The 20,608-nt window shown below is 41.2% G+C and overlaps 1 protein-coding gene across 4 annotated transcripts in view; it reads left to right on the top strand.

Annotated features, from left to right (window-relative positions):
- The window catches only part of DYNC1I1 (dynein cytoplasmic 1 intermediate chain 1), a 587,025-nt gene that overhangs the window by 439,448 nt on the left and 126,969 nt on the right, over positions 1–20,608 (top strand). For all 4 annotated transcript variants that reach the window (XM_033931086.1, XM_033931087.1, XM_033931085.1 and 1 more), the window contains one exon: positions 11,843–11,983. In XM_033931086.1, coding sequence (XP_033786977.1) covers positions 11,843–11,983 — 141 coding nt within the window. The remainder of the gene's footprint in view (positions 1–11,842; positions 11,984–20,608) is intronic.

Genomic DNA, 20,608 nt, shown 5'->3' with positions numbered 1-20,608 from the left:
CGAAGGGAGGCCGCACTTGGAGTATTGTATTCAGTTTTGGAGGCCCTATCTGGTGAAGGATATAAAAAGACTTGAAGCGGTCCAGAGGAAGGTGACAAAAATGGTAAGGGGTTTGAACCAAAAGAAATATGACAAGAGACAGAAAGGCCTAAATATGTATACTCCGGAGGAGAGGAGGGACAGGGGAGATATGATACAGACATTTAAATACTTGAAAGGTATTAATATAGAATCAAATCTTTTCCAAAGAAGAGAAAATGGTAAAACTAGAGGGCATAATTTGAGGCTGTGGGGAGAAAGACTCAGGAGCAATGTAAGGAAATTGTTTTTCACGGAGAGGGTGGTAGATGCCTAGAATGCCCTCCCGAGGAAAGTGGTGGAGAGAAAAATGGTGATGGAATTCAAAAAAGTGTGGGACAAACATAGAGGATCTCTAATTAGACAATGAAGAATGTAAATTAAAGTGCTAATGCTGGTACTGGACAGATTTGCATGGTCTATATTCCATATGTGATGATTTGGTGTAGGATTGGGCTGGGGAGAACATCGATGGGAACTCCACTAACTTGGAAAATGAGGATGTTACTGGCCAGATTTATGTAGATATCCTGCAAACAGGATGGTTGGATAGGCTGGAGTGAGCTTGGATGGCAACTTCAGCATTTGGAACCTAGGACAATACCAGGTGGACTTTACAGCCTATGACCCAGAAATATCAAAGAAGAGACAAGTTAATTGAATCATGTATGTAATGGGTATAACTAATAGGCAGACTAGATAGACTGTTTAGGCCTTTATCTTCCATCATTTACTATGGCCCAGATTCACTAAGGTCACGGATCGGATCCGATCCATGAGCGATCCAATCTGATCTGTGTCCGGGGGGCTGATTCACTAATCGCCCTCATGCACATGAGGGCGATCGGAATCATGCCCCAAACCGACCGACCGGATTGCTCTATAGCGAACCCCACACATGTGCAGACCATCAGATGGTCTGCACATGTGTTGAAGAGCAGCGACTTTTTAAAAAACTTTACTTTTAACTTTTTAGCGAGCATGTAGTTTTAATCCACTTTAAACCCGCGGGCTAAAACCACGGGCTCGCACTGCAGGGGAAGGCCTGGACAGAAGCAGGGCAGCGCTCAGGGCAGAGAGAGCTGGAGAGTTGGGGCAGAAAGCAGGAGATGCAGTTGGAAACAACGTGAATGACTGGTCCCCAGCAGTCGCTTGTTTGTTGAGCGGCCAGCCCAGTCGGTGTTGCAGGTTTTTTTTTTTAGTGAATCGCTGCCTGCCTACATTTGAATGCCGTTCCCCATCATTTTGCATGCTTGGATTGAAGGATGATCAGGACAGAGGTTAGTGAATCAGGTCGAAGGGAAATTGAGTCACAAAGGGATCACAAACCGATCGGTACACGATCGGTTTGCTTAGTGAATCTAGCCCTAATTTACTATTTTATAGGAAATTCTACGGGCTATAGGTAGCCAGTGAGCTCTGCCTTTAAAGGATAATGGTCAGGAACCCAATACATTTCTAACTTCCAGCTGCATTCTGAAACATATTTTATTTAATTATACAAAAATATACAAGCTTACATGATTAACTTTCTCTGTTATACTATATTATCAAATTATGAAAGACGTGTTAAAAATATAAAAAAATAACCAACAAATATTCAGAATAAAGCTGCCAATAGTGGAAGGAAACAGGCTGAAAGGCAAGTAACTAACATGGAGAAAAAGACCTCAGTGTTTCAAGGAAACAACCAAGAAACTATATGTTCAGTTATAAACTGCCATACAAAACACATCCCAGGTCAAAAACCTCCATGGAAAAGATTCATAAAGACACAGTTTAAAATACACAAGTTAAACTGCAAAAAAACAGCAAAAAAACTGTAAAAACTTGCACTTATCTTCCATTCATCTCCCACAAGCAGTGGAAATAAATATCTGTTGCTCCAATACGGAACCAGACACACTTTTCAAAGAATGAACTCAGTATTCCCGACAGGTCCTGTTTCGCCAAGTGGCTGCGTCAGGGGAATATCTTTAGAAAGAGAGCAACTGCTTCAAAAAATCTTCCCGTGGAAGATTTTTTGAAGCAGTTGCTCTCTTTCTAGGGAATACTGAGTTCATTCTTTGAAAAGTGTGTCTGGTTCCGTATTGGAGCAACGGATATTTATTTCCACTGCTTGTGGGAGATGAATGGAAGATAAGTGCAAGTTTTTACAGTTTTTTTGCTGTTTTTTTGCAGTTTAACTTGTGTATTTTAAACTGTGTCTTTATGAATCTTTTCCATGGAGTTTTTTGACCTGGGATGTGTTTTGTATGGCAGTTTATAACTGAACATATAGTTTCTTGGTTGTTTCCTTGAAACACTGAGGTCTTTTTCTCCATGTTAGCTACTTGCCTTTCAGCCTGTTTCCTTCCACTATTAGCAGCTTTATTCTGAATATTTGTTGGTTATTTTTTTTTATTTCTTTGGATATTCAGCTTGTATACTTTTTGATAAAGTGTTAAAAATATAGCTAGCACCCCTGTCAGTAAGGCATAGCCAGGCAGACTATTAATTCCAATACCAATGCCAACAGAAACAGTTTTTTATGTAGTGAAGATAGCATGCACCCTCCGAACAGGAAGAATGATCAAATGCTGTAGAATTATTTTATTAAAAGAGAGCTCCACGTCTGTGGTACTGAAATCCAGAAAAGGGGTGCCAGATGCCTAAAAAATTCTCATGAATCAAACAAAGCTGGTTGCCTTTTTTTTTTTTCTTTCTAGCTTTTGTACAATCATTGCTAGTCAAAACCTGTGAATATGTATACATTCCTTTATACGGGTAATTAGGCTCTGTTCTTGGCGCCTCCTGGATTAAAGTGGATTCTTCCATGCAAATAAGCACTAGAGTATGGGAAATTATAACCAGCAACAAAGACTATTTCTGCTTTTTGATTCTTTACGTTAGCTGGTTTGTGAAACTGCTCATTTTTCTGATGATAAAAGTAAGCACTGACTTCCTAGACAGCAGTAACTGGCAGCAAACTGCCAGTGCTGTTGTTCACTGCAAGTTAGTTCATTCTTTCATTTATTCAGTTTGATATATCATTCTCCCAGGGGAGCTCAGAACAAGTTTACATGAATTTATTCAAGTACTGAAGCATTTTTCCCTGTCTGTCCCAGTGGGCTCACAATATATCTGATGGCATCTTTCTCCCCATAAAGTCACCTTCATTAGGAATGTGGTTCTTTTCAACTGCTTCCAGTACGGTTGTGGATCCCTTTTGCATCTGCTGACATGTCTACAGTAGTAGTACTGTAATATTATGCTAAGGTATCATTCCCTCTTTCTGCAGGTTTGGGGGCCACCATATTTAACAAGCAAAGACCAAGAGTAGAGCAATTTCCAAAAATAACCCATTTGCTCAAGTAAAATGGCTGTCTTCAAATCGTTTACTTGAACACAAGTTATGGACAGACTTTAACCCAGGAGAAAAACCAGTGGGATCAGAAGTAGGGTTAGCTCCTGGGAGTTGTGCTCCATTTTTCAAAACTACAATCATTGTTTTTCCAGGGAAGGCAAAAAGGGTGCAACTGTCTGTGAGGGCATCTTCTTAAGAACATAAGAAGTGCCTCTGCTGGGTCAGAACAGAGGTCCATCGTGCCCAGCAGTCTGCTCGTGCGGCGGCCCAATAGGTCCAGGACCTGTATAGTAGGCCTCTATCTGTACCCCTCTATCCCCTTCTCCTTCAGAAAATTGTCCAATCCCTTCTTGAACCCTAATACCGTACTCTGTCCTATTACACCCTCTGGAAGCGCATTCCAGGTGTCCACCACCCATTGGGTGAAGAAAAACTTCCTAGCATTGGTTTTGAATCTGTCCCCTTTCAACTTTTCTGAATGCCCTCTCGTTCTTGTAGTTTTCGAAAGTTTGAAGAATCTGTCCCTCTCCACTTTCTCCATGCCCTTCATGATCTTGTAAGTCTCTATCATATCTCCTCTAATTCTCCTCTTCTCCAGGGAAAAGAGTCCCAGTTTCTCCAGTCTCTCAGTGTATGAAAGGTTTTCCATACCTTTTATCAAACGTGTCACTCTCCTCTGAACCCTCTCGAATATCACTATATCCTTCTTAAGGTATGGCGACCAATATTGGACGCAGTACTCCAAATGTGGATGCACCATCGCCCGATCCATCTATGTACGTCCGGGCCCGGTGATTTGTCGGTTTTTAATTTTTCTAACTGCCTATATACGTCTTCAAGGCTTACTTCCATGGATATTAATTTATTTGTTTGGTCTCCTTTGAAGATTTGCTCAGGTTCGGTTTGTTGGATGTGTCCTTTTTTGTAAATACAGACGAAAAGAACATGTTTAGTCTTTCTGCCACTTCTCTCTCCTCCTTCACCACTCCCTTCCTGTCTTCGTCATCCAGCGGTCCCACCTCCTCCCTTACCGGCTGCTTCCCTTTAACATATCTGAAGAACGATTTGAAATTTCGTGCTTCCTTGGCTAGCCTTTCTTCATATTCCTTTTTGGCTTTTCTAACCACACAGGTGCAAAATCCACAGGGAAAAGTCCTCTGACTTTACTCCTACCCGCACAATCTTGAAAACTGCTCCATACATAATTCCCCCCTCCCTCCCCATTCCTTTCAGATTTATTATCTGACTTTGATGGAAGTGTTTTGGATTTAGCTTAGATGGGAAAGGACTCACTAGATTTGACAACCTGTTAAATTAGGATTCTCTTTATGAAGCTCAACTGAACGCAATTAAATTGCATGCGTTAGAAGTGCCGTTGTCCGCAGATGGGCCCTTTATGCTCTTCAACAGCCCATGCAGTGCATCTTTTCTGTTTACATAATTACAGCCTAGTAAGACTCCATGCCATAGAAGTGGCATGGACATTTATGTCATGCGTGAACACATAAGCAACACCATAATTTGTCACTTTGCTATTTATAAAGGCCAATTTTTCATAGGTCCTCTATATAGAAAAAGGGACAAACCAGTCTGGATGTTCACTAGTTGCCAAAGAATTTACAAGAGGGTCATTGAACTTCAAGCCTTTCATAAAATATTTATAATGATGGTGTAACCCCCACACAGTTTGCAGTACATCATGCAGGAAAAGCTATAATACAGAGGAATATGTTCAAAAAAAGCCGTGGGATGAACACAGAGGACTTCGAATCAGAAAAAATTAAGGCCAGTCCTAGGCAGACTTGCATGGTCTATGTCCGTATATGGTCATTTGGTTGAGGATGGGCTGGGGAGGGCTTCGATGGCTGAGATGGTTTAGATGGGCTGGAGTGAGCTTTGATGGTGACTTCAGTAGATGGAACCTGCGCATAGAACCAGGCAGAGCTTTAGGTTCTGGCCCAGCAATAGCTAAGAAGAAGGAACATTTAAATTAAGTCAGTAATTTAAAGAGTGGGTAGGGTTAGGCAGACTGGATGGACTATTTGGGTCTTTATCTGCCGTCATCTACTATGTTACTATGTATATTACTATGTTCAAAAAAGAGCAATATCACTGAGAGTTATGAATGCGAATGTGCTGAGGCTTACATGTGTAAGAACATAAGAATTGCCACTGCTGAGTCAGACCAATGGAGAACTATTGCAAAAACTTGCCAACCTGTCAATCAAAACAGGACAGATACCGGACGATTGGAAGATAGCGAACGTCACGCCGATATTTAAAAAAGGATCAAGAGGAGTACCGGGCAACTTTAGACCTGTGAGTCTCACATCGGTCCCTGGGAAGATGGTTGAGGCGCTGATCAAGGACAGCATAACTCTGCACTTAGACACCCACGACCTGATGAGAGCCAGTCAACATGGATTCAGGAAGGGGAAGTCATGTTTGACGAACCTACTTCAATTTTTTGAGACAGTGAACAGACAAATTGATAATGGAGAACCGGTGGATATTATATACTTGGATTTTCAGAAGGCATTTGACAAAGTTCCACATGTAAGACTCCTCAGGAAACTGCAAGGCCATGGAATAGAAGGAGACATACTAAGATGGATAGGCAAATGGCTGGAGAACAGAAGGCAGAGAGTGGGCATAAATGGGAAATTCTCAGACTGAGAGACTGTGACTTGCGGTGTGCTCCAGGGCTCAGTACTTGGGCCCATCTTATTTAATATCTTCATAAATGACCTGGAGGATGGAACATCCAGTGAGATCATCAAGTTTGCAGATGACACAAAGCTATGCCGGGCACTCAAATCGCAGAAGGACAGTGAGGAACTCCAGAGCAACTTGAGCCGATTGGAGAATTGGGCAGATAAATGGCAGATGAAGTTTAATGTGGAAAAATGCAAAGTGATGCACTTAGGCAGAAAAAATAAGGAACACAAGTATAGTATGTCAGGTGCAACTCTGGGAAAAACTGAACAGGAAAGGGACCTGGGTGCATTAATCGATAGAACCCTGAAGCCATCGGTGCAACGTGCGGTGGCAGTGAATAACGCAAATAGAATACTAGGCATGATAAAGAAGGGAATCACGAGTAGATCAGAGAAAGTAATACTGCCGCTTTATAGAGCGATGGTCAGACCACACTTGGAATACTGCGTCCAACATTGGTCTCCGTACCAAAAGAAGGATTTAAAAATACTCGAAAGGGTGCAGATACAAGCAACGAAGCTAATAAAGGGCATGGAGAACTTGGAATATGAGGAACGACTTAAGAGACTGGGATTGTTCTCCCTTGAGAAGAGGAGACTGCGAGGGGATATGATCGAGAATTTCAAAATACTGAAAGGAATTGACAAAATAGAGCAGGATAAAAAATTATTTCCAATGTCCAATGTGACACAGACAAGAGGACATGGACTGAAGCTAAGGGGGGACAAGTTCAGGACAAATATCAGAAAGTTCTGCTTCACGCAATGAGTGGTGGACACCTGGAATGCTCTCCCAGAAGAGGTAATTGTGGAATCCACTGTTCTAGGGTTTAAGGGTAAGTTAGATGTACATCTCCTTATGAGTGGCATAAGGTGACATAGGTAAGGGTAAGCTTTAAGCTATCTTACATCAAGAAATCATAAACATCACTTATCTTTGCGGTCTCGTTTGGCGGGAACTCCGCTTTTATGGCCTCCCTGGCTTGAACTTATCAAACTTGCACTCACGGAACTTATCCCATCCAACCGGCTCCTCTGCTCAAGCTTCACTATCACGCTTCGTCAGGAGGGGACACTGAAAAGAATATAACATAACTAAAATCACTATTACATGCTCACTAACACCACCACCACCCACATACACGTTCTAATGCATTCAACTATAATCTTTACCAAACTCATATCATTTAAACAAATCTAATACCTTATTTCAGCTTCAGTTTCAAAGGGGACTAGAAAACCATTGTCTGTCTCTTTCACAGTTACCCTCACCCTATAGAAATTTAAACTTTCTGTATGATGAAATCACCACTCACACAGAGAGGTGATTGGATGAAATCCTTATCTACAGTAACATGTTTCCTCCTATCACCACAAACGCTTTAGAGCTGGAACCAATCAATTTCTGCATTAAGGCCATCTGGGCTTAAGGTCTGCCATTCAAAAATAAATCTTTGTTCCCTAATTAGCAAGCGCTGGCACACATCTCCACCTAATAAGTTCTTCATATGTATAAGAACTGTGTATTTTATATCATCCTCTGTATGTCCCAATTCCCACCAGTGAAACACTAGAGGAGTCTGTAGTCTTCCTCTCTGAATGTTGCTCAGATGCAGTGGCGTAGTAAGGAGGAGGCGGGAAGCCGTCCGCCCCAGGCACCATCTTGGTGAAGGCACAGGCACCCGTTCTCCTCTCTGCCCCCTGCTCCTTCTGTGCTCCCCCCCCCCCCCCGCCACTTATGCAAGCCTCTTCCCTTCCCCTGTAGCTCTGTAACTTTACTGGCATGAGCAGTAACTCCCAACCTGCTGTTGCACCCGTATTGGCTCTTCCTCTGACATCACTTCCTGGGCTCGTGCCTCAGACGTGATATCAGAGGAAGAGCCGACACTGGCGTGACAGCAGGTTGGAGGTTGCTGTTTGTGCCAGGAAAGGGAAGTGGTGCGCGCACGGCAGGAGGGGGCGGGGAAGGAGCATGTGGAGGTGGGACGGCAGAGAAGGGGGAGGGGCACCGCTGCCCGGGCACCTCACCCTCGCTATGCCACTGCTCGTATGTTCCGCTATTCATAATTTAACTGCTCTTTTAGTTTGGTCTATATAATACTTGTTACAAGAACAGACTGTACAGGATACTACCACCAATCTGTATTAGTGCTTAAATAATACCTTCTTCCAGTCTTTTGAGGTATCTTCAACACATGTTTACAATATACACACTGTCCACATGGTTCACTGGATGGGGAGAACTGACAGGCTCCCCTGTGTTACAGTGTCTCACCCAAATTTCTACCCTGATGAAATGCAAACTTGGGGATCTGCTATAAACAAGGGTGGATGCCCAATATAGGCCAAAATTTCTTAATAATATCTCGCAATTTGCAACTTTGCACTGAATATGGCAGAATGCAAACTAAAGGATTTTCCTCACATCACATATGAAAGTACACTATAAATATTTATTCTGTGAATAGTTTAAGAATATATGAGAAGTGCACATAGGTTCATTAATAGGTTCATTATATTTAAATGGACTCCCTGTTTTTGTTTTTAAAAAATTGTATTTTTTAAACATATTTTCCAAAGGGAAGGAAGATTTCTGAAGGCTGTGTATATGTGTATGTATTCCCTCCCTCCCAATAGGTGTTCTGTTTGGTGTCTGAAGGATCTGCTCTTGAGGTCATTTCCTCTTCATATCCATGCATTGAACTGCCCTGCTCCACAGAACAGGCTGCTTCAAAAAAAAAAAAAAAAGTAAGAATTTCTAGAATATGTTAAAGATTTTTTATAATATGAGAGACCACTGAAAAAGTTTTCAGCCCAACCAAGAAGAGAATGATGTGGAGCCAAGACACTTACAAGTTATTCCACACTTTTCTTGATACTTCTCGTTTCAATGACATGAAACGAAACGAAAAGTGTGGAATAAATTGTAAGTGTCTTGGCTCCACATCATTCTCTTCTTGGTTGGGCTGAGAACTTCAGCTGCCTCTGATTATTGTAAAGTCCATTTTAAATATATAGGACATGGCAATAGATTATCGTGCTAGTCTTTCTGTCTTGTGTGTGGCAAGTTTGATTTGTGAGCAAGGCTTCAATCTGTGGAAATGCTTTAATTATGACATATCTTGTTTGTACTGTATGTGTATAGGCAGATTCATACCCTCAGACAAATGTATAAAAATAGAAAGGGTAAAATACTACACAGCCTGAAGAAGACACAGGATTAATTCCAAAATCAGTGGATTAGTTTTTTTGTTTGTCTAACCATGCCCGAGAGTTGTTTGTTTTTACCATGCGAATAAAAAGAGTATGATTTCCTAGTCATATCCAAAGTACTCTTCGTTCATAATCCCTTTTCGTACAGTAATTGAAAGCTTCACTTACAATAAACAACTTGGGAAAAGTCCTCAGAGGAACGGTAGCCGCCTTAATGTGGTCCTGGTCTGCTGCAGGGCGCATCAGGACACAGGAAGGCGCAGAAAATGCAGAACTCCCCTCTCAAGAGGGACATTTTAAAACGGGGTCAGCTCTTGGGGAGAGGCTGGGGAGGTGAAATGATTATCAAAAATGACAGGGAAATAATTTTGGAAAAAAAACTATGTCGAAGGGGACTTGGAGGGTTAGTGATTTCTAGAATAATGAGACACACCGAAATGAAATCTAAATTAAGTTATGGATACACTTTTTCATGCCGAGTTGTATAAACAGTGGAATTACTACCAAATTTTAGTTTTCAATATCATAGACTTACTCTCTAGTCCCAGACCACCGCGTATTCGTGCAGTCTAAAATGCAAAGTATTTAGGGAAATGCCTTTCTTAGAAACATCTGTCGGCGTCTCTTTGGAATGCATTTCCTAACTACTTTGCTCTTGGACTACAAAATCATTTCTATACATTCCACCCAAGGGCAAGACTTCTACTAGTCTGGATATATTTTGCTAGCTTAATACAACATATATTGCATGAATATCTTTCCACGTATTAAATGCTCTTATCTATGATGAGACCTATCGGATTACTTGGTTATTTCTCTGGCCAGATGTGTAAATTGTAGATAAAGCTCATATGGTCCTTTTTAGAGGATTCGGTGAGATCCTGCTTGGCTTCATCTTTTCAAAGTTATAATCAAGATGCTGCTGTCTACTATAAACCACACTGATCCATCTTCATCGTCTGTACAATGAAGTCGTCATTGGCAGAGTTAAAATAATTCTGAATTCTGAGTATTATTTTTATTAGGGAGGTGGTTTCTATCATGTAGTTTATAAATGTCTGAAGTAAATCTGAAAACTGAAGCACTCTTTGCTCGTGTGTGTGTGTGTGTGTGTGTGTGTAGGGGGGGGGGAGAGAGTTGCTTTTCCTTTCCTCTGCCTCTCCAGTGGCAATAAACTGGTGGATGGGAGTATTGATCACCGAGGATGGAAGCATTGAATGCAGAATCCTTTGGGAATACAGTAATTTCAGGTGTGCCTGACGTTCAATTATCTTATCGCCACAGGCAGCGATCAGTTTCCTATATCTAACAAGTCCCATGAAACACTTTTTTTTTCCTGTTTACCTTGACTATGCCTTGTTTATTTTATTTTTTTTAGGTTCAGAACACTTATTTCTTATTTGTTCTGGTGCTTTTGGGAATTTACACATCTAGCCTTATAAATGTTAAATCACTATTAGATGTCAGAGTAATTTTTTTTTTAACACTGAGGTTGTCCTATAAATGTAATTTTTATCCTAATTAATTGGAGGTTAAATATTATTTATTTATTCAATTTTCTATACCGTTCTCCTAGGGAGAGCTCAAAACAGTTTACATGCATTTATTCAGGTACTCAAGAGTTTTCCCTCTCTGTCCCCAGAGGACTCACAATCTATCTAACGTACCTGGGGCAATGGGGGGATTAAGTGACTTACCCAGGGTCACAAGGAGCAGCGTGGGTTTGAACCCACAACCTCAGGGTACTGAAGCTGTAGTTTTAACCACTGCGCCACACTCTCCCCGTATGTTGGGCAAAAACTAATACAAGTCCAACTGATTTTTTTTTTTTTACATAGCAACGTGTTTGCTTCCAATCAAACCTTTCATTTATGAAAGCTTTTCTTGTTTCTTTAGGTCCAGGGATGCGCAGAGATTTGTTAGGGTAGTGACCCCCCTCAGAATAAGGAAGGGTAACGGGGGAGAATAGGATTGAGTATTAAACAGCAGGGATAAAAACCCCTTGCTGTCTTGTCATTCGTCTGCTGTGCAAGTCTCTCCGTGCGGCCATTCCCCAAGCTGCCACTAGATGGCAGTCGCCATCTTCGCTGGGCAGCTCTGCACTGCCGCCTTTCGACTGCGGCTCTGCCCGAGGTTCCCTATCATCTCAGACCACAGCTTAATTGATTTCTAGACTGCCCTGCAAGGATTCCAGGCTAATGAGCACACTGTTTACCTGCCTGAATGTCTTGAGCGATGTTTTTTAGCATTCTGAAAGGGGGAATAATAATAATAAAAAAAAAATCCCACCTTCTCTCATCCACCTCCCCCTTCTTTTTATTTCTACCAGTGGCTAGTTGTTCTAACGTTACAGTACACCTTTGCAAGACTTTCATCTCCAGAGTTTTATGACACTTTGTAAATGTGCAAAGTTTTTTTAATTAGACTCGCCAGACAGCCTGAGGCAGCACTAGCGCCACGAAGTCTTCATGTTCTTTCTGCTTTGCAGCACAACAAGCCGCTCTACTCCTTTGAAGACAATGCAGACTATGTGTACGACGTCATGTGGTCACCGGTGCATCCCGCACTCTTTGCCTGCGTGGACGGGATGGGGCGCTTGGATCTCTGGAACCTGAACAACGACACCGAGGTGAGCTTGGGAGTTAACTCTATGAGGGTCGGGAAGGAGAGGGAGGGACGGCCTGAACCGGATGCAGAGCAGAGAACGAAAATAGGAACGAGTTTGCATACTGTATTTCTTTTTAATTTAAAGTTTTGTTGCCAATGATTTGTTTAAAAAAAAACCCAGATCTCTCAACGATTCAATGCACTGGCTGTTAAGGGCGAAGAATCGCTTTTGTCTCCTGTAAATGCCCAGATTCGGTTCTTTTGCTCATTTGCAAGTTAATTGATACGAATGATATCTAATGGATTATGATTGCTTTCTATTGTTCCTGCAATCTTTGTTTTTGCAAAATCCAAAACCCCAACTAAAATTGTAAATTGGTATCAAAAGTTCAATTAAATATTAAATGTCCTTTCTTTCCTTAAAATTGTATTTATACTGTATTTATATATATATATATATATATATATATATATATTAAGTTCTTTATTCATTTTCAAACTTACAATAAGTGTGACAATAAATCCAAACAAATTGATATTAAATATATTTTATATATTTTAAGGATTAACATGGTAGCTCCAGATTCAATATAGAGCCTCTATGTACTATATACATTTATTTATAGTTATTGTAAATGACAATGTTCCCCATCTTTCTTAAATTTTGATATAGCGAGAGACAAAATGGACTCAATGGAAAGCTTGAAATTTATTCCACTAATGTAGGTTCATGATCTATCTCTCTAGACTTGGCATGACAGTAAAATACAAAGCCATAAGTTTTCATAAATAAGTGTGGGCAGGTAGGAGGAGACATGAGTCCTGGAAACGATGTCAAGTGTAGCCGCAAAAAAACTGAGGGGCTTTTGAAGTGTTCAGAGCAGGAAGCTCTGCGGCCTCTTTAATTAGAGAACCGGCCACTTGGGGGCTAGAGAGAGGGACGATTGCCTTCAGAATTTCTTTCCTGGCGAGAGAGCATGTCCGTCAGGTGTTCCAGTTAAAAGCAACGCAAGGTGTTTTTTTAACTGGATTTATACAATCCCCAAAGGATTCCACAGTCAACCCCCTCAGAAAGCGCAGTTTTCAATGTTCAGAGATCACCCAATAAATATTTAAGTGGGATTACAAATAACCTGCTTTTATAGTTCCCAGCAAAAATTTCATAGACCATTAAAAGATTTATCCATGAAAACAGAAACAATTGAGCGAGCTATACATTAAAATATTTATTTTCCGGGGTTTTATAAAGTATAGTGATTAAAATTAAACTCAACTACTGCTAGTAGTTACATATATTTAAGCATTGCTCCTTTGCAGAAAACCATATTCATTCCTTTTGGAAATCCAGAGATTGTTTTTCCCTATGGGTGCAGAAAATCCTGTGTAACAGGGTGTCTAAAAAGCTTACCAGAGAAATTTGCTAGTCCTTTATGAGAAAACATCATTAGAACACCGTAGACTGAAACCATGTATACATGTAGACACTGTTGTTTGAAAGCACACAAAAACTTGTAGCAAGCATAATTGTTCCTTGAATAATTTAATTGCAGGCAGGTCTGAACCCTATGCTAAGTGAGCAATTTTGAATGAATTTTGCATGAATAACTAATAGAAATTTCCATAATTGTAATTTCATTTATTCTTTAAAGGTGACCACCAAACAATTTATGCTGGCAGTTATAATAGAAATAATGTTGCCAGCATGCAAAAAATGCTCTGGTTTCAAAGCTTGCATCTTGATTTCCACTGTCGCAAAGAAGGGTCAGTGAAGATTTGACTAAAATGTGGGTTTTTTGGCACCTTTGATTCCTGCAATTGTAACTGATTGCACTGCTAATTTAGAACGGTGCAAAGAAGCATATGACCATATTTACTATACACCCTAACAAAACTGTTCAGGAGCAAATGAACGATTAGGAATTTGATAAGGCAGAGAAGCACTTGATGAACACGTACAAGCGGCCGCTGAAAAATTCTCAGTCCAACCAACAAAGCCGGCGCAGTGTCCATTGAGGGCTCCTTTTACAAAGGTGCACTAAGCGTTTTAGCGCGTGCTAACCATGCGCTAAATGCTAACATGCGCATGTTAGTCTATGGACACATTAGCATTTAGTGTGTGTGTGTAGATATCGCGCACGCTAAAATAATAACTTTATTTTTATTTTTTTTCTATACCACCATAGTCGAACGACTTTTAGGCAGTTCATATCGAAAGAAGGCTGGACAATCAGCAAAATACAGAATGCATGAAGAGAAATGTTACATAAGAAAATGGGGGGGTTACATGGGGAAAGAATACATGAGGGAATGGAGATACGTGAGAGGTTACGTTCAGGTATGCAGCGGGGAAATAGCAAACTGAGAGAAGGTCATCCGTTTAGGTAATGAATTTGTCAAATAGAGCGCATCTTAGTAAAACAGGGGGTTGGTTAGTCCAGCAATTTTCAACTTAGGGGAAAACCGCTGGACACTGCCCCAGCTTTGTTGGTTGGGCAGATAATTTTTCAGCGGCCCCCTCATATGCAATCTTTATTATGTGTGCTTGCTGCAAACCTATGTTTGCCTTTAAATTATTGTTCAAGACTTAGGGCTTCTTTTACTAAGCTGCGTTAAAGCTTTAATGTGCAGAATAGTGCATGCTACGTTGCCACACATGCGCTGGACCTTAACGCCAGCATTGAGCTGGCGTTAACTCTAGAAGCGTAGCGCGCGGTGTAGCGCTCGGTAATTTCCCGCGTGCACTAAAAACACTAGAGCACCTTAGTAAAAGGAGCCCATAGTGCAGCAGATCGGACAAGTAAGAATTATGGTAACCTACTTTTATGAAAATTTCTTTAACTCATTAGCTTAAATTGCTTATAATAGCCAGGGCAGGATTAATTCTTCGAGGGCCCCTAGGCACACAAGTACACTGGGCCCCCCCCCCTGGCCCTGCCTTGTCCCCATTCATTTACCTGTTTTCTTATTTACTTCTTTATTTCCACTTGTATTTCTTTTTTTCTTTTATTTTAAAATTCAAAACAAACAACAAAGATTACCATACCAGTGCCAGTGCACAGTTTTAATAATAATAATAACAACTTTATTTTTGTATACCGCAATACCATAAAACAGTTCAGAGCGGTTTACAGGAGAAGAGACTGTACATTTACAGCGAAGATGCAGAGTCGGATTAACCAGGGTAAAGTAACCAGTAACAGTAACAATTAAAATTAAAAAGTAAGATAGGTACTTAGAAATTCCCTTACTGTCCCGAAGGCTCACAATCTAACTAAAGTACCTGGAGAATAACAAAGAAGTGAAAAATAGAGATAGAGGAAAAATAAGAAATAAACATTCTAACAAGACTACATTGATCTAAAATACTTTGGAAGGATGAAGAGAGGAGAGAAAGGAATATATACAGTTACAAGGGAGTGCAGGATGAGGATAGTAAGAAGAGGAAATGCATTTAGTTCTATGCAAGCCCCAAACATCTCTGAACAAACCCCCCCTTCCTTCCCTTCCCACCTGCTTGCCCAGGACTTTAACTCTGAACCCTTTCCATACCTTTATAAAAGTGTTCAAATGCATTGTAAAGCAGTAATACTATCCGAAACATAAGTCTATATTAATAGCCAAGTTTGCAACTCCTCTCAACTGCCTCACTCTATGTCATCCAACTTTAACCCATATGTATGTATAAACAACCATATCTGGTACGTTCCACTCCATGTATGTTAATTTGTAACAAAACAACAAGGCAAACGGTCCACTAAAGAATCCAACGTGGAACAAAAGAAGATCGGCAGACAATAAGGAGATTCCAATCAGGTTTATTCAAGATGCTCCCAGGAGCCATGCCTGATGCATTTCACCAAACAAGGCTGGTCAATGCTAACAGAAAACCATGTCTTTCATACACACAGGACGCAGAATCACCCTCACCCAGTATGGAATAAGTAATTACAAACTAAACTCCCCCCCCCTTTTTTTTTTTACAAACGCATGGAAGAGGTTTTTAGCACTGGCTGGCGGGCTGAATGTTCTGCACTGTTCTGATGATCATAGGAATGCTATGACCATCGGAGCAGTGCAGAGCATTCAGCATGCTGGCTTGTGCTACAAACCGAAGGAACGGTACAGTTTAGAGGGTGAAGAAATAGTGATGCATATCCCCAATACTGAACAAAATATAAAGATAGCAGATGTAAATTTGAAAAAAGAGAAATAACAAATCACTTCACAAATTAACAAATAAAAATAAAACAAAAAATGGAAAATAAGATACCATTTTATTGGACTAATATATTTTTTTAATTAGCTTTCAGAGGTCAAACCCTCTTTTCTTAGGTCAGTAAAGTATACTGCTGTTACAGTATTCTGTCCTGACCTGAGGAAGGAGAATTTGGTTTCTGAAAGTTAGTCAAAAATGTATTAAAATTAGTCCAATAAAATGATCACCATATTTCCATTTTCTATTTCTAAACATTTATCAACATAGCTACAATACTACTTTATCCTAACCTAATGCAAAAAAATAGAATTTTTTCTACCTTTGTCATGTGGTTACTGCTTTCTTCATCTTCTTGTCATTCTCTTTCTTCCATCCACTGTTGGCCTCTTCCAGAAACTGTCTGTCTCCCCCCTTCCATCTCTCCTCTTGACCCCCCCCCCATTTGGTCTGGCATCCATCTTCTCTCTGTTCCCTCATGGTCTGGCATCTCTCTCCTTCCATCTCTCCTTCCCTCCCCCCTGTGGTTTTTAGCATCTCTCTCTTTTCATTTCCTCCACTCAGACCTGATATCTCTGTCTCCTTTCCCGTTCTCTGGCATCTCTCTCGCCTCTCTCTTCCCTTTCCTTTTCTTCTCTGGTCTTCCTTCTTTATTTTCTGCCTCCGTCTTAATTAAATTCTTTCTTACTATGCAGTCCTCAGTTTCCCTCTTTTCATTGTGTCTACCCACAGCATGCCACCCCTTTCCTTCACCCCTCCACTATTTCACTAACTCTATCTTCTTCCCCCATCCAGCATATTTGTCTTTTTTCTTTATCCCCTCCTTCCATCCAGTATGTGTTCTCTTTCTCCACTTCCATTCAGCATTTGCCCTCCCTTCTCAACTGACATCCGTCTACCCTCTTCTCTCTCCCCCTTCTCACCACTTCCATTATCTGCCCCTTCTCTCTCTTTCCCCTCACTTCCATCATCTGCCCCCTACTCACTCTCTCTCTCTTTCTCTCTCTTCTCCCCACTTCCATCATCTGCCTCTTCTCTCAATCTCTCCATCCACCCCAGGCCCATCTCCCTCCCTTCCTCTCACCTTTCTTTTTGATTTTGGCAACAAGATCGGCAACGTACCTCCGCGCGATGACACTCAAGATCGGCAATGAACCCCTGCTGGCATTAACAACACTTCAGATCAGCAATGCAATGCTTAGTCCAAAGCTTCGCTCTGACGCGAACTGCCCGTGCGGAAACAGGAAACTGCGTCAAAGGGGAAGCTTTGGGCTAAGCACCGCGTTGCCGATCTGAAGTGCTGTTGATGCCGGGGAGGAGGAGGCCCATTGCTGATCTTGAGTTCTGTCGCGGGAAGGGGGCTTTGCCAATCTTGAGTTCTGCCACGGGGTGGGGGGGTGGCGTTGCCGATGCCAACCATTGCCGTTTGAAAAAAAAAAAAGGCTCTCTCTTTGCCATCCTTCAGCAGGTCCCCTAACAATTTTGGGCCCAAGGCACGTGCCTACTGGGCTATCCTTTAATCCAGCCCTGTATACAGCTAGTCATACACGGTTTGTAGTTTGTACATGTGTGTACATTATTCTGGTAGAATTCCCTAAATGGCACAGTGGACAAACTGTGCTATCATTAAAAAAAAAAAAATTGTGTACTTTGAGTTTGAAAAATGACTCAGCTAATACATTTCTGAGATGCTGGTATGAAAGATCTTTAAGAAGAGTAGCATTTAGAGGAACTTATATGTTGAATACATGCTAAGATTGAAAAACATGTAAAAGCTCAGTCAAATAGACATGCCAACCCCGACGAAGAGAGAAAGAATTAACCTCCTCTCCTTTTCCAAAACTGTGATAGCGGTTTTTAGTGCCGACTGGCGCACTGAATGATCTGTGCTGCTCCCGACACTCATAGAGTTCCTAGGAGCATTGGGAGCAGCGCAGAGCGTTCAGCGCACTAGCCTGCACTAAAAACCACTTTCGCGGTTTTGTAAAAGGGGGGTAAATCTTTTTTTTTTTTTTTTAACATCACATTTGGGGAGATATCTGGCTTTTTTACACATGTCCCAAATTTTACAGAATAAAAATCTTTGCACCATCTTCATAGCAGGTGTGTTTTAGGAGTTTTCTTAAAGAAACAGTACTAACAGTACTTTTCTGATGTCTATTGTTTTATTGAGCATGAATATATTCATTATTTATTTTATTTTAATTTAATATATATATATATTTTTTTACAAACCGTGTATCACAGTGTACTGTATTATCTAGACTGGACTAGACTTTTAAAAATGCAGCAATAACCCCTCCCTCCACCAGTAATTATAAAGTCCACAGACATCCTGCATAGTCCTAGAAATTGTTTCAAAGTTGTGTCTCTCCTAGGAAATACTAAAGATGACTCATTTTGGCATGTGCAAAATCCAGTTCTTTGGAGAAATATGCCTCACCCCCCTCTTTTACAAAGCTGCGCTAGCATTTTTAGCGCCGCAGTAACAGCTCCGGCCGAGCTGTTACTGGCACTAAAAACGCGGCTTTGTAAAGAAGGAGGTTATTTTCAGCTGTTTGATTTTTTTTTTTTCTTCAAAATGTCACTTTGTTGAAGCAAATTGAAACATAATTTTTTTTTGTTTGCTTTTTTTTTTTTGGGGGGGGGGGAGTGGGGTATTTGTTTGATTAGTGATTAGACTTTTCCCATATATATTTCAGTTAACTCATCCTTCGTGGTTTGATAAATGGTGGCAAGCTTTAGTGACCGAGATCTACATTTTAGGGGTGTTATGTTTCTCAAATGGGAGCCACGCATTTGTTGTCCATTTAGCTGCAAATTGTCCATCCTGTTTCTGGCATTTGAACAGACTGTTCTAATGGAAATAGCCTGAGCCGCAACATACTTAGGGGTGGAGTAACCCAGCCGAAGAAAGCTAGGAAGTCCAGTAACACGCTTCCAGCTCCCTAACCCAGCTCAAGAGGCCAACTGAATATTAATGCTGTTTATTAAGAAAATAACACGTTTTGAAGGAAAACCATCTCCCCAAGCTTTTACACTCTACCCCTAAAGCACTCTGCAAGGAGTTTAACTCACTTGTCGAACAGCAGATTGCTTGCAGCACGGTGGCTTCAAGAAACGATAGCCTGACAATTTTAAACTACGGAGCCCATTGTTCAGTTTCACTGCCTCTGGATAGACACTGCAACAGTAGGAAGCTGTGCGCTTCCAGTTATTAACAAGCTAAGCAAATAAGACTTCATTTAATAACACTGCTCTTCTGACTGACTGGCTGCGTGCCATGCAGCTGGCATCTGTGTCAGTCTACTAAGATGCTTCTGCCTTCTGTCAGCTCTGGCACACAGAAGATGTTGGGCTCATGGTCAAGGCCTATTGTGATACCACATACACATGGATGCACACATCTAATACTTTAAACTGTACCCATTTCTATAGTACATTACCGTATCTACTCGAATATAAACCAAGATTCATGGTCAGCACTGGCCTGTCACCCTCCAGAACCTGTTTGCAGGCCTCTGCCGGGCCTGCCATGAGACTTGGTGGCCCAGCGGTGGCTGGAAAAGGAGGGATCCCTCCTGTCTTCTGTCCCAGCCCGATTCTAATTATTTTATCTCCCTCCCGCCACTTCCGCGTACCTTAAGTATCCCTGGTGGTCCAGCAGTGGATCGTGGCTGGAGTGACCTTCATTCGTTCCTACCCATGTAGAACTGCTAGCTAATTAGCTGCCATGAGTTCTGAGACTGGCAGTACAGGGGAGTGAGAAAGGGGGCTGGATGCAGAGCCTGGCAGAGGGAGGGGGAACAGGGTGCAGACCCTGGCAGGGGAGGGCAAGGCAAGGCACTGCACTTGAATATTAAACCTATCTGGTTTATATTTGAGTCATCCTTTTCTCCTCCTTTTTGTGGGGGAAGAAAGGATACCTTGGTTTATATTCGAATTATATACGGTATTTATGTCATAGAAACATAGAAAGATGACAGCAGAAAAGGGCTACAGCCCATCAAGTCTGCCCACTCTACTGACCCACCCCATTAAGTCTGAGTGCTGATGACTTAGTTCCTTAGCTCGTCCCTCGTAGGGATCCCACGTGGATGTCCCATTTATTCTTAAAGTCGAGCACGCTGGTCCTTGGGAAAGATTTCACAGTCAGTGTGTCCATCAATTTTAGTAACCCTTGTAACGTCTCTGACTACTGTTGTGTCTCTTCATGAGTGTAGAAATCATCTCTAAGATCTAACGAAATATCCCAAATATATCTTAGCTTCTACAGTATTGAAAACTTAGCTGCAGTGGTTCTTGGTTACATGCCTGTATTGTATAATCTGGAAAAAATGTTTGTGCCATTCACTGCAGTTTTACTGTGGAAAATCCTTTTTTTTTTTTTTTTTTTTCCAATTTTAAAAAAAAATGTTTCTTTCCCTCAACTCT

This window comes from Geotrypetes seraphini, chromosome 2 (genome assembly GCF_902459505.1).
Source record: "Geotrypetes seraphini chromosome 2, aGeoSer1.1, whole genome shotgun sequence".
In the NCBI taxonomy this organism is placed as follows: Eukaryota; Metazoa; Chordata; class Amphibia; order Gymnophiona; family Dermophiidae; genus Geotrypetes; species Geotrypetes seraphini.
The sequence above is the reverse complement of the archived record's forward strand: the minus strand, read 5'-3'. Positions and strand labels throughout refer to the sequence as shown.